The sequence below is a fragment of the Euleptes europaea genome, chromosome 2 (assembly GCF_029931775.1).
Source record: "Euleptes europaea isolate rEulEur1 chromosome 2, rEulEur1.hap1, whole genome shotgun sequence".
Lineage (NCBI taxonomy): Eukaryota > Metazoa > Chordata > Lepidosauria > Squamata > Sphaerodactylidae > Euleptes > Euleptes europaea.
In genome coordinates this window covers 943951-957522 of record NC_079313.1, presented here as the reverse complement: position 1 = coordinate 957522, position 13572 = coordinate 943951, and the positions used below count along the sequence as shown (strand labels likewise).

Genomic DNA, 13572 nt, shown 5'->3' with positions numbered 1-13572 from the left:
GCCCCCCCTTGGTCCATCAAAGTCAGTATTGTTTGCTCTGACTGGCAGCGGCTCTCCAGGGTCTCAGGCAGAGGTCTTTCGCATCACCTACTTGCCTGGTCCCTTTATCTGGAGATGCCACTGGGGATTGAACCTGGGACCTTCTGCATGCCAAGCAGATGCTCCGCCACTGAGTCACGGCCCCTCCCCTAAATCATCCTAAACAGCATGTAAACAGGGTTTAGGATTGCACCATGAGATGAGGCTGTGGGGGAAGGGCAACCCATGGCCCCCACCTGCCCTCCAAAACAAGCAGCCTTTGGGTGCCGCCAATGCTGTCTGGCTACAGTTTTCCTCATGGTTTAGCTCCCCCCCTCCCTTGTAAATCCGTTTTGGAAAACCGGCCCCACGCTTAAACTGAATGCCAAAGGTATGAGGTCACCGCGGAGCCCTTTAAAACTCTGCTGCTGACGTGGGCGATTGCAAGGGGGGGGGAGGGCGTGGAGAAATGCAGGGAATCAGGCCGGGTAGAACAGTTGACATCAGTCTTGAAATGCGTCCACTTGCTGAGCAAGCGTGCGCGCCAGTTGGTTGCTGTTAACAACTCAAAACAAGTCGGCGTGCAACCAACGAGAGAGCCTTTTACGCAACCTCGGAACATAACCCCCAAATCTTTGGTCCCTCTGCCTGTGTGCGGAAGGCAGAATGATCCCTGAGGGGAGGGGAGGCGCCAATTTTTATGTGTCACGGATACTGAGTGAGATCTCTGGCTACGAGACGCTTATTGGGAACCCAGTGGGATCGACTTCCAGGCAAACGCCCACAGGATCAGGCTCCGAGTGGACAGGACTCCCTGGAAACAAGGACTGGTAGTCCCTGAGCAAAACCGCCAGCATGCCACTTAGTCAGCTCTGCAGGGCTGCAAATCCTCAGCACCGAAGGACGGAGCATGTGTGAAGGGGGGGAGGACAGGGTCACTTCTGTAGGTGATGGGGAGGGACACATAGAGGCCGAGGACTTGGCCTGAGAGCCAGCGTGGTGTGGTGGTTTGGAGTGGTGGAGTCTGATCTGGAGAACCGGGTTGGTTTCCCCACTCCTCTACATGAAGCCTGCTGGGTGACCTTGGGCTAGTCACAGTTCTCTTAGAGCTCTCTCAGCCCCACTTACTTCACAGGGTGTCTGTTGTAGGGAGGGGAAGAGAAGGTGATTGTAAGCCGGTTTGATTCTCGTTTAAGTGGTAGAGAAAGTCGGCATATAAAAACCAATTCTTTTTCTTCCGATGTTGCCTCCTGGCGCTTGATTCAGAGGTTGTCTGCCTCTGGATGTGGAAGGTTCCCCTTACTAACCATGGTTTGTAGCCGTTGATGGACCCTCTCCCTCCATGAAGGTGTCGTAATCCCCCTTTAAAGCCATCTATGCCTGTGGCATACATCCTCCAGCAGTGAATTCTGTATTTTAGTCAGTCATTGAGTAAAGAGGCATTTCATTCTGTCCATCCTGAATCTATTGCCCATCAACATCATTTCAGTCCCAGATTCTTCAGCCTTTCCTCCAAGCAAAGGTGTTCCCACCCCTGAATCATTCGGGCTGCCCTTTTCTGTACCTTTTCCAACTCCACAATACCCTTTTTAAGATGAAGCAAGGAGAACAGACCCCCATCACATGGTGCAGCGAGGACAGGGCTCGCTGGCCGTGTGGGTCAGAAGCCCCACATCTCCTGGCTGATCTGCTGTAGAGGCTTTCCAGAAACTTGGGGTGAGAGAGGTCTTGAGAGAGAAATGTTCTTTTGCTTCATTCGCAGGCCTTTGGAAATGCAAAGACAGCCCATAATAACAACTCCAGCCGCTTTGGGAAATTCATTCAGGTCAACTATTTGGAGAATGGCATCGTCCGGGGGTGAGTGGGGCAGGCTTGCTTGCTGGATAGGGGGTTGGAGGGAAGCCTTCAGAGACACCCCTCCACACACCCGTAAGAACATCAGAAGAATTGTGATGATAAGTATTGTGTTCAGATTTGGGGACCACAATTTAAGAAGGATGTAGACAAGCAGGAACGTGTCCAGAGGAGAGCAACAAAGATGGTGAGGAGTCCGGAGACCAAGTCCTATGACAAAAGGTTGAAGGAACTGGATATGTTTAGCCTGAAGAGGAGAAGACTGAGAGGTGATATGATAACCATCTACAAGTACTTGAAGGGCTGTCACATAGAGGAGGGTGCCGAGTTGTTTTCTGTTGCTCCAGAAGGTTGGACCAGAACTAACGATTTAAAATTAAATCTAAAGAGTTTCCATCTAGACATTAGGAAGAATTTTCTAACAGTTAGAGCAGTTCCTCAGTGCAACAGGCTTCCTTGGGAAGTGGTGAGCTCTCCTTCCGTGGAGGTTTTTAGGCAAAGGCTAGATGGCTGCCTGTCAGCAATGCTGATTCTATAACCTTAGGCAGATAATGAGAGGGAGGGCATCTTGGCCATCTTCTGGGCATGGAGTATGTGTCACTGGGGGTGTGGGGGGGAGGCAGTTGTGAATTTCCTGCATTGTGCAGGGGGTTGGACTAGATGACCCTGGTAGTCCCTTCCAACTCTATGATTCTTTGAATTCTCACCTGCTTGAGGCAGATGGCAGGTGGCAATCTTTCCAGGTTTGGGGAAGATTGCAATCATGCATGAACACCCGGAAAGCCGAGGATGACTAGGGGTGCCCTATGGATGCTTCCGCCCTCCGCCCCCCCGGCCAAATCAAACACACTTCAGTTTTGGGTGCCACACCAGAGCGCAGAACCTCCGTGGGGGAGCCACCTCTGTGAGGTTCCTCAGCCCCAGGCCTGATGTCTTCCTTCTGCTGTCTTCCAGGGCCGTCGTTGAAAAGTATCTGCTTGAAAAATCTCGTTTGGTCTCTCAGGAAAAGAACGAAAGGTAAAACTCATGGGATGTCTCGCTGGAGCTGCTGCACGTTCGGCTTTACTTATTATAAATCAAACTTTCTGTACTAAAAGTACCCCAAATAGGGAACTGGGTTCGAGTTGTTGGCAGATGAGTCTCTTTGGGGGGGAGGGGAGCTGCAGAGTGGAGGGGGGCTCTGGAAGGGCTTTGCTGAAGAAATGGGGCTTGGGAGGCAAAGAGGGGGGGTCAGCTTGGAGTACTGAGGGGGGGCTGTCTAGCCAGAAGGAGCACCTTCTCCGAACCAACCGAAGTGTGCCTTTGCTCTTGCAGGAATTACCATGTGTTTTACTATTTGCTGCTTGGTGCCAGCGAAGAGGAGCGCAAGCAATTCCACCTCAAGCAGCCTGAAGATTACTTCTACCTCAACCAGGTACGCAGCAGTCCTCTGTGTGCAGTTGTGGCCGACAGATGCGACTGGCCCCTCTAGAGGGGAGAACAAGCCCGCTGGGTGTTCCGCCCTCAGGGTTCTGCACAAATGTGTGCTCAGCACCACTTCTGGGGGGCAGAAATGCCTTGTGGGGGGTGGTCTTCCATTGCTGGAGTGGTGTGCTACCCCGAAGCAACACCTCCTGGTGACTCAGGCCCTGCGAGATTTGCCCTGATCCCGCAAGGCGGAGATGTACCTCCCAGCTTATGAGTGAGGGCAGCAACGGCTCCATCTTGGCTGGCCTCCCTGGTCCACCTGGGTCCTGCTTTTCCGCCTCCTCACGTGGCTGGCCTGCCACCGCGGCTGGTAGTTTTGTAGTCGCCACCTGGATTCTTTGGTTTTAAGCTGATTAAGTGGATTTTACTCCCAGGTTTTTCATTGTGATTTATTATATTATGTATTGTGATATTGTTTTAAACGGAATGCACTGTTGTTGTTATTGACACGAGCCACCCTGAGCCAGCCTTGGCCAGGAGTGGGATAAAAGTCTAATAAAATAAATACAATAAATAGTGCTTCTCAGTTGCATGTCTCTTCATGCGTGCCTTTTTTCCAGTCTCAGAGGAGCATGCCTATTATCTTAGGTGCGGTGGCACACAGGCAAGATAACACTGCTGCATCCATCTTGCTTGTGGGCTTCCTGGAGGCACCTGGTTGGGCACTGTGAGAACAGACTGCTGGACTTGATGGGCCTGGGTCTGATCCAGCAGGGCTTTCCTTATGTTCTTATGTGAAATACCACTTCTTTTCAGTTTACAGTGAGAATGGGTCTCTGATCCAGAACTCACATTGCCTGAGAGAGAATGATCCAGCATCAAATCTTCAGACAGATAACAGTGAAGCAGCTAATGTCAAAAGCCCGCCCACCCCTGAGTATCACCTCCATATAGCACAATGTTGAAAAATGCTAGTTGAGTGTAAAGTTGTTTTTGTGTGTGTGAACCTCTTGTGGCCCCCTCCCCCATCAGAGGCAGCCGTGTGCTCATTTGGTAGTCAAGCATAACCACCCCCCAAATCAGCACTATTGATTTGCTGTATTATATTTTTGTCTTACTTACCAGCCAGATTGAAATAAAAAGCTGGGCTGCCTCTCTCCCCACCCCCCCACAAAAAAAGGCCCCTCTCAGTGAGTATGTAGATAAGGTTTTCCTAGCTAAGGCTGTCATAAGGGCTACATCACTAATACAGTGGAAGCCGCGTGGTTGTTCTATCCTCCAACAAAGGCCCTGTGATGTGTTTGGGGACTGCCATGAATAGAACAGGGACCGCTGGCAAACTGTGCAGATTATCCAGATCTGGGCATGCTGGCTGTGTAGGAAGAGGGTTTCCCCATCACAGAGAGGAGAAAAGGACCGCTTTTCCGGCGGCCGATTTGAGGTGGAATGAATGCAGCTGGGCAGACTTGCCCCGAGTCCATGGCTCAGGGCTTTGCGTACTGATGGTTCCCAGGTTCGATCCCTGGTATCAAGGCCAGTTGAAGGTTTTTGCAGGCCTTGGGCAGAGAGTTCCCAGGGGCCCCCTCCCCGCTTCCGCCCACCACCAGGTCCTGCTCACACCCGCATTCCCTCCCACCTCCCCGAGAGACCTCCAGCTGCCCATGCTCACAGCCGCCCGCACTGTCCGCAACCCTTTCCCTGGTGGCACCGGGAAGCGCGGGCAGCTGGAAGCCTGGGTGGTAGAGTACTAGCAAGTCGGGGGGGGGGGGGGTTGGCAGCAGTGGGCCTTTCCAGAAGCCCTGGGGGGCTGGCAGCTGCCCCACCTCAGGCTATGCCCTGCCTGGTACCTCCCGATCTTGGGCCTTGGGAAAGAACTCGGGCCCTGGTCAAGACCTCAGTGCCGGTCAGCACAGGTGATAGTGAACAAGGTGTGCTAGTCATGAGGCTGGGATTTCACTCCACTTGGTGATGTGGTGGTTAAGAGTGGTGGTTTGGAGTGGTGGACTCTGATCTGGAGAACCAGGTTCGACTCCCCCTCCACATGAGCGGCGGAGGCTAATCTGGTGAACTGGGTTGGTTTCCTCATTCCTGCATGTGAAGCCAGCTGGGTGACCTTGGGCTAGTCACACTCTCTCAGCCCCACCTACCTCATAGGGTGTCTGTTGTGGGGAGGGGAAGGGAAGGTGATTGTAAACCGGTTTGAGTCTTAAGTGGTAGAGAAAGTCGGCATATAAAAACCAACTCTTCTCCTCCTTCTTTTGTTGGTGATGGTAGCATCCTCTTGGGTAGTTACTAGAGAGCAATTTCCTGCCTGGCTGATAACCCCAAACCCACAATAATAAGGTTTTAGGACTCCTTCAAGATAAGTCTTATTCCCTCCCCCGCAAAACACAGTGTCAAAAACCTGCAATTCTAAACTTTTCAGTTCTGATCTGCTTTTCTGGTTCCGGGCGTCTTAGAGGGGGCTCCTGCGTGTGTCCCCGCTGGTTCTCTGAGTCTGGCGGCCTCTTTCTTGACAGCATAACTTGAAAATCGAAGACGGAGAAGACCTGCAACACGACTTTGAGCGGCTAAAGCAGGCCATGGAGATGGTGGGGTTCCTGCCGGCAACCAAGAAACAGTGAGTCGGGCCTACTTGGGGAGCTGGTTTTTCTCCACAGGGGTTCCCGGAGATCAATTTTAACTGAAGATCCATTTTAGACCCATTTGAACTAAAACATCAAGTATCATAAGCCGTGCATGTGCTTTAGGCCTGGGGAAGTTATTTGCCCTTTGCCTACTCGCCATATTGATTCTATGGGTTCATTTAGACCAGAGGTTTCTGGCCTTTGCGGTACGGTGACCCACAAGCCCAAATTTAGCTGGTGTGGTGGCCCCACTTTAAAATACAAAACCAGTAAAGCTGCAGAAGCCCCCATGCGACCCACCTCCACAGACTGGGAAACACAAGCTGTGTATGAATGGGAATCGGCATGTTAGACTTGGTTCAAATCCCCACGCTAGCCTGAAGCGGGCCAGTAATTGCCTGTCTGCCTAACCTGCCTACACCTACAGGGCTGCTGAGAGAGTAAAAAGGAGCAGAACGGCATAACCCCCTCCCCCGGAGCCTTCTGAAGGAAGGGTTGGCTGGAATTCTAATTAAAGGGTTTTCCACGTGAGGCAGCCACTCTCTCGTTGCTGCAGACAGACGGCCTGGTCCACACCCTTGCCGAGGCAAACTAACCCTTGCCACTCATCAAGAGAGACGGCATCTTTCCCCTCCAGTGTAGGGGGGAAAGACCTTTCTCTGCCTGAGATCCTGGAGACCCATCTGAGCTGGAGGGCCCTGATGGCCTTACTCCTTCCACTGGTGGGGCCCCAGGACCTTCTGGACAGCTTCCGAGCCCAGGTTGTAAAACCAAGCAGTTGTTAAAAGCTGGGGGTGGTAAATAACCCAAAGTCTTGTGGCCTGGCACCTGGAAGGACGTAAGGGGAGACACCAGGCAACCCGTCTTTGAGAAGAGGCTTCCACAAGCTACAAGAGGGTGGTGCTCACGGAAGATTCTGCGCCGAATTCCCCCTCTGGCAGTCCCCTCTCTGGTGGATCAGGGGCTGCTTCTTATGTGTGTTTGTTTGCTGAGGTTCACTGCTTGTGTTGGGAGCCCCCTTGGATGTTTTTAACAGAGTGGGAGGATTGTAAATACTTTAAAATATTTAACAGTTGGTCTCGGATTAAACTTGGTGCCCAAAGAAAACTTTCCCTGCTTGTTGTTGTAATTCCCCTTCCCCAGAATTTTTTCAGTGCTGTCTGCTATCCTTTACCTGGGAAACGTCACCTACAGCAAGAAGGCGGCTGGTTGGGACGAGGGGCTGGAAGTGGGGCCCCCTGAAGTGCTCGACATCCTTTCTCAGCTTCTGAAGGTATCTCGCTCCTTATTTTTAGATCTGCCACGGTCTTGTGAGGGAGGGACTGGTTGATCCAGGGCACTGGGGGACGGTTGCAAACCAAACACGTGATCTGCCTTCGCCAGGGGTGAAAGAATGGGTGTTTGGGGGCGGCCACGGTAGGAAATTGCAGGTGGACAGCCCTGCAAGCGGGAAAGGAGTGGGGCAGGATCAGCTTCAGGCGGAGTTGTCATGTGCTCCCCTCTCCTCCGCTGGTGTATTGAGAAAGTGGGTTAAAGTTCTCCTCTTGTGCCAAACTATTGGATTCAGAGCAGTGGTCACTACGCTGTGTTCCAGATGGTTTTGATAAGCAGTCCCACAACATGTAGATTTCCAAGGATAAGGTGCTGGTCATGACCTTCAACGTTCTTAAAATGGTTTGGGACAAGGGCACTGAGAAGATCTCCTCTGTCAACATGCACCTGCCGTTCAGTTATGATTTTCTGGAGAGGTCCATTTTAGTGCGCCCCCTGACCTGGATGGCCCAGGCTAGCCTGATCTCATCAGATCTCAGAAGCTAAGCAGAGTCGGCCCTGGTTAGTGTGTGGATGGGAGACCACCAAGGAAGTCTAGGGTTGCTATGCAGAGGCAGGCAATGGCAAACCCACCTCTGTTAGTCTCTTGCCTTGAGGTCTCCATAAGTCAGCTGTGACTTGATGGCGCTTTACATACACACACACACACACAGCCTCTGAACTGAATTACTACTAGAGGCGGAGCTTTCTCTGTGGTAGCACCTTGCTGTTAGAACACCTTTCCACAGATACTTGTCGGAAACACGGCCTGTTTAGTTTTGACTTACAGGTATTTTCCCCATAGTTTTCATTTATTTTTCTCACACCTTTGTGCTACCATTTTAGGGCTTGTTTACTGTGCTGTATTTTAATTGTCATTGTGCAGGGGGGGTATATTGGGCAAGATTCGGGGATCTGCTTTTTAACTCCCTTTGAATTGCTGCCATTTTTTTCGGAAGGAAAACTGAAAAATACTGAAAAGGTATTTTTCAGGTTGTTTTCGGTTTGGCTTTGCCGAACGCATACCCCTAGGTAGAATGTCAGACTCGGATATCAGACTTGGATGCAGGAGACCTGGGTTCTGCTCCCCATTCTACTATGAATCTCCTTAGGCTGCTTGCTCTTTCTGACTCACCTACCTCACAGGGGTGTCATGAGGATCACGTAAAGAAGTGAGAACCCTCCGCTTTGCGGTGGAAGGGTGGGATACCACTTGCCCTAAGCAGACTAGACCTGCCCTGCTATGCTTCTCAACCTTGTTTTCTCCTCCCTACCTGTAGGTGAAACGCGAAATCTTAGTGGAAGTGCTGACAAAAAGAAAAACGGTGACCGTGAACGACAAGCTTATCCTGCCCTACAGCCTCAGCGAAGTGAGCACCCTGCGGAAGAGCGCGGGGAAGGGGGGGCAGTGAAAACCAGCCAGCTCGGGGGTGGGGTGGGGGGCAGAGAACCAGGGCTGCTGTAGACTTTTGCAGGAAAACTGGACTTCTGAGGTAAGGTTGAGGAACAGTGGCTTCAAGGGGGCAGGCTGCAAAGGTTGTGAATCAGAGACAGCCACAGATCATGAATGGCATAGTTAAACTGTGGAACTCCCTGCCCCAGGATGTGGTGATGGCTGCCAACTTGGAAGGCTTTAAGAGGGGGAGTGGACACGTTCATGAAGGAGAGGGGTGTTCATGGCTACTAGGGGTATCCATGGCTACTAGTTAAAATGGATACTAGTCATGATGCATACCTATTCTCTCCAGGGTCAGAAGAGCGTGCCAAATATATTAGGTGCTATGGAAAGTAGGCAGGATGGTTCTGCTGCAGTCATCTTGTTTGTGGGCTTCCTAAAGGTGCCTGGTTGACCACTGTGTGAACAGACTGCTGGACTTGATGGGCTTTGGGTCTGATCCAGTAGGGCTTTTCCTATGTTCTTATGGAGGACAGAGCTATCAATTGCTACCAGTCAATTGCTACTTGGTGGGCCTCAGTCTGATCCAGCAGGGCTTTTCTTATGTTCTTATATAATGGTCTCTTCTCCCCCACCTTGTGATGGTGGGAGTGGTCCGCCCGCTTCCAGGGTGTTTACCTGTGCAGTGTCCTCCTGCTGCACTTGGGAGTCCAGAGATGCTGCCGTGAAAAGGCAGGAGCGGGCCAACCCTCACCCCCCTCCTCCTGACCACTTAGTGGCAACGCATGGTCTACAGAGGCTAAAATAACACTTTCTTCATGTGGGGGTTGGGGGCCAAGGATGAGATTCCAGCTTCTTCTGAGGTTTGGGGTATGGCTGTGGATATGAAAAATGAGGAAGGGGTTCACAGCTGTGAGAAGGTCAGCAGGGAGAATCTCCTGCAAACGTCTGCACCGCTCTTAGTCTTTGAGTCCGGATTTGTCCTCTCTGACTGGCAGCAGCTCTCCAGGGTCTCGGGCACAGCGAGATCTTCTCATCCCCAGCCCCTTTAGACCCTTTGCTCTGGAAATTGACCCTGGGGCCTTTGACATGTGACGGTAGCCTTCAGCCATTGAGTAAAGCTCCCCCCCCTAGTGCGTGCTCTCTTGGTTTCTTTCTGGATGATACCGTCTCTCTTCAAAGAGGGGAGTTCGCTGTACAGACCAGCATCTAACAGTGTGCGCTCTAAGCAACAAAAGTCAGCAAAGCCACGCTGCAGTCGTGAATGTGGGTCATCCCTGCAGGGGTATTGTAGTTTTCCTTCCCTTGTGGGGTGAGGCTGGGAGCACCCAGAGCGTCCGGGAGAGGGGAAATGCAGCGCGCTGCATCTGTATCTTTCTCCGCAGGCCATCACTGCCCGCGACTCCATGGCCAAGTCGCTGTACAGCGCACTCTTCGATTGGATAGTTCTGCGAATTAACCACGCTCTCCTCAACAAGAAGGACATGGAGGAGTCCGTCACGGTACGTCCCCCTGCAAGCGGCAGCCCCAGGGCCGGTGCCTCAGAGCCGAGTGGGGGGCAGTTGTGCAGGGCCGTTGGCCATGGTGCAGCCAGCATACCACGCGTTTTTCTGGGTTTGGCTGGTGGGAGGGCATTGGGGCAGTTGAGTCGTGGAGGGTGGGAAAAGAAGGTTGCCTCGGCATTCGCAGTTTGGTGGCAAGACTCTTACGAAGGAAGCGGCGGTCTCATGACTCTGCCCCCCTCCCCGCCTTCACAGTGCTTGTCCATCGGGGTCCTCGATATCTTTGGCTTCGAAGACTTCAAAACCAACAGTTTCGAGCAGTTCTGCATAAATTACGCCAACGAGCAGCTGCAGTATTACTTCAATCAACACATTTTCAAACTGGAACAGGTGAGGCGCTGAGGACGGAGGCCTCCAGGCCCCCCCGACAAGGTGGCAGGCAAGAGGGAGACATCATGGCCTTAGCCGGGCCGCCCACCCCCCATCCACCCCGATCCTGGCCTATGTTACTGAACAACAAATTCACAGCAGCGCAGGCCAAAATATACACAATAAATTACAATAAAGATATGATAGACTGTATTGTGTGAGCCAGCAAGGATACACACACAATAATATATGCATCAACAAGATACAAAAATAAATATATCAAGGAGCTGAAACGTAGTCAACGCTTTCGTGGTCCCAGTGCCCAAAGACCACAGTAGTAGTAGAAACGGCGAGGCATTAAGTAAAACGCGACAGGATCCCGGTAAAGCTGTCCTGTTTTGCAATGTCTGAGTAACCAAGGTTGGGTGTGGGGGGGAAATATATATATAAATAATGAAAATATAATTTATTAGAAGCACTACGTCAAGATTAAAATTATTTAAAAAACGTCAAAACAGCACAATGGCATTTCCTAAGGTTGATATCTTATAACCACCTGTCAGACGCATTTCGGCCTATTTGGTCTTCCTCAGTGGTCAATTGAAACGTCTCCCATATAAGATGTGTGTGCAGTTATCCACCTGGTAAAACAATGTGACGTGCTGTTTTAACGTTTTTAAAATAATTTTTATCTTGATATAGCGCTTTAAATACATTATATTTTCATTATTTATATATATTTTTTCTTCCCACCCAACCTTGGGTACCCAGCTTCTGTTTTCTAGGTTGGGTTTCATTCCCCTCTTTTTCCTTCTACTGTTTCGCCTTGTCTTGATCAGATGTTTAAATGCTCCTCGTATGATTCAAATTGTACAGAGCGACCTGCAAATTGCAGTATTGCAAATTCCCAATGTCGATCTAGGACTCATGGGTCCAAATAAATGTTTCTTTGAAGAGAGACAGCTTGATTTCTCTAACGCTTATGAACAAGCACCTCAGGCTTTCTTATTTGCAGTCGGGCCTCGGATCCGTTCAGCCCTGCGCTGACCGCCAGGGCCTCAGGCAAAGGGGTCCCTGAACTGGCGCTGCCGGGACTGTCCTCATCGAGCCAGGGCCCCTGGAGACTGACTTCCCCGTTTCTGGGGTGTTTTAGAATCCCTTCTTCTCCGTAACTCGACGGCAACTGTTTGCAGCCTGTTCGTGGGGTGAATCCATCCTGCCTCTACCTTAGGCGGCTCTAAATCCAACAGAAGAGCTGCTTAACTTGGAGGGAGGCTCCTTTGGCCCGGGGGGAGTCTTCAAACTTGAGCCAAAAGGAAAGGTGCGGTAGAGGTATTTCAATAAACAAACAGATAACATTTCCTCGGCGCAGTGGAGTGGGGTCCACGCCAGTGTTTGTGACACTTTTCGCCTGCCCTTCCTCTGTGGCGCTCACGGTGGCCTGTGTCATTTCCCCCCTTCTGTTTAAGGGAGTTGGGAATGTTTAGTCTGGAGAAGAGGAGGTTGAGGGGAGACAGGATTGCTCCCTTTAAGTATTTGAAGGGCTGACACTTAGAGGAGGGCAGGGAGCTGTTCCTGTTGGCAGCAGAGGAGAGGACTCGCTATAATGGGTTTAAATTTCAAGAGGATACCAACTGGATATTAGGAAACATTTTTTTACAGTAAGGCCATTTTTGCATGGTAATTAGCAGCGCGTTCCAGGCTGAATTGCCCTGCGTATTTTTTTGAATTTTGCACACTGAACCGTCATTCCAGAAGTGACTGCGAAGCCGGCGCATACCTGCTTTGCATTACTAAAGAGCCCATTTAACGCGACCTTTGCTGTTTGCTGCGAAGAATGCCCCTCAAGGAACCATGCGAAACAACAGAGGTGCATTAGCTGTGCACATGCTAATGGCTATTCAAACAGGAACAAAGGAGCAGGCGAGTGGGGGGTGGAATTTCCCCCTTTTGCATAGGGACAGTGAATAGGCATTTTTAAAGGTGCATTTTAAAGAAGAGCTTTGAGCAAGCATCGAAATTGACCATGTAGAAATATTTGACAATGGAATCAGCCACCTAGGAAGGTGGTGAGCTCCCCTTCACTGGCGGTCTTTAAGCAGAGGCTGGACAAACACTTGTCAGGGATGGGGAACCTCAGGCCCAGGGGCCGGATCCGGCCAGCGAGATCATTTTCCCTGGCCCTCAAGCCGATTCCGGGAGCTCCAGGCCCCTGCCACTCAAGCTCTCCCTATTTAGGCTCTCCCCTCGGCACTTCGGGCATTGCTGGCAGGCACGCGTGTAAAATTGATGCTGATTGGGTAATTGTTGGGCCGTTTCTCCCAACTCTCCCCACTTTCTGCTCCTGGAGAGACACACAACTTCCACCCAAAACATGCGCCTGGCCGGAAGCCCCCCTCCCCTTTCTCTCACCGGCTGTTTCCAGGTGAGTGGGTGGCGTGCTATGCCCTCCCTTCGCTCTCCAGCTTGAAGCTGCTTGAGCGCCCGGAGCTCGTTCCACCATCTCCCGTCGCCTGGCTACCGTTGGCTTCTCCCTCCCCTCGCTCACCCCTGTTTATGTGTGTGTGGAAGTGGGGCATTCCCCGCCAGGCCACTAGCATGGCCCGGTGAGTGCATGTGTGAAAGTATGGAAGGGGGGGGGAGCCGAAAAGCTTCCCCCAGTCGCGTGTGGAGTGGGGGGGGGGAACCAAGAAGGTTTCCCCGCCGGGCTGCTAGTGAGGCCCTGTGAGTGCGTATGTGAAAGTGGGGAGGGGGGGAAGCTGAGAGAAGGCTTCCCCAATCATGTGTGTGTGTGTTTGAAAGTGGGGAGGGGAGGGAAGCCAAGAAGGCTTCCCCCAATCGTGTGTGTTCATGTGTGTGTGTGGGAAACCTCCCTCCCTTTCCTTCCTTTCCTTCCTTCCCTCTCTCCCTCCTCTGCATAGCCTCTCCTAGGGTTCATAGAATCATAGAGTTGGAAGGGACCACCAGGGTCATCTAGTCCAACCCCCTGCACAATGCAGGAAATTAACAACTACCTCCCCCCACATCCCCAGTGTCCCCAAACCTCCCCCCGCCATGCAGGATCCCACAATCAAAGCACTCCCGACAG

General features: G+C 51.7%; 1 protein-coding gene across 1 annotated transcript in view; it reads left to right on the top strand.

Annotated features, from left to right (window-relative positions):
* MYO9B (myosin IXB) overlaps positions 1 to 13572 on the top strand; it is a 63265-nt gene that overhangs the window by 8437 nt on the left and 41256 nt on the right. Inside the window, exons 2-9 of the mRNA XM_056867575.1 lie at positions 1781 to 1875; positions 2827 to 2889; positions 3187 to 3286; positions 5799 to 5899; positions 7050 to 7179; positions 8498 to 8587; positions 9999 to 10115; positions 10371 to 10505. Coding sequence (XP_056723553.1) covers positions 1781 to 1875; positions 2827 to 2889; positions 3187 to 3286; positions 5799 to 5899; positions 7050 to 7179; positions 8498 to 8587; positions 9999 to 10115; positions 10371 to 10505 — 831 coding nt within the window. The remainder of the gene's footprint in view (positions 1 to 1780; positions 1876 to 2826; positions 2890 to 3186; positions 3287 to 5798; positions 5900 to 7049; positions 7180 to 8497; positions 8588 to 9998; positions 10116 to 10370; positions 10506 to 13572) is intronic.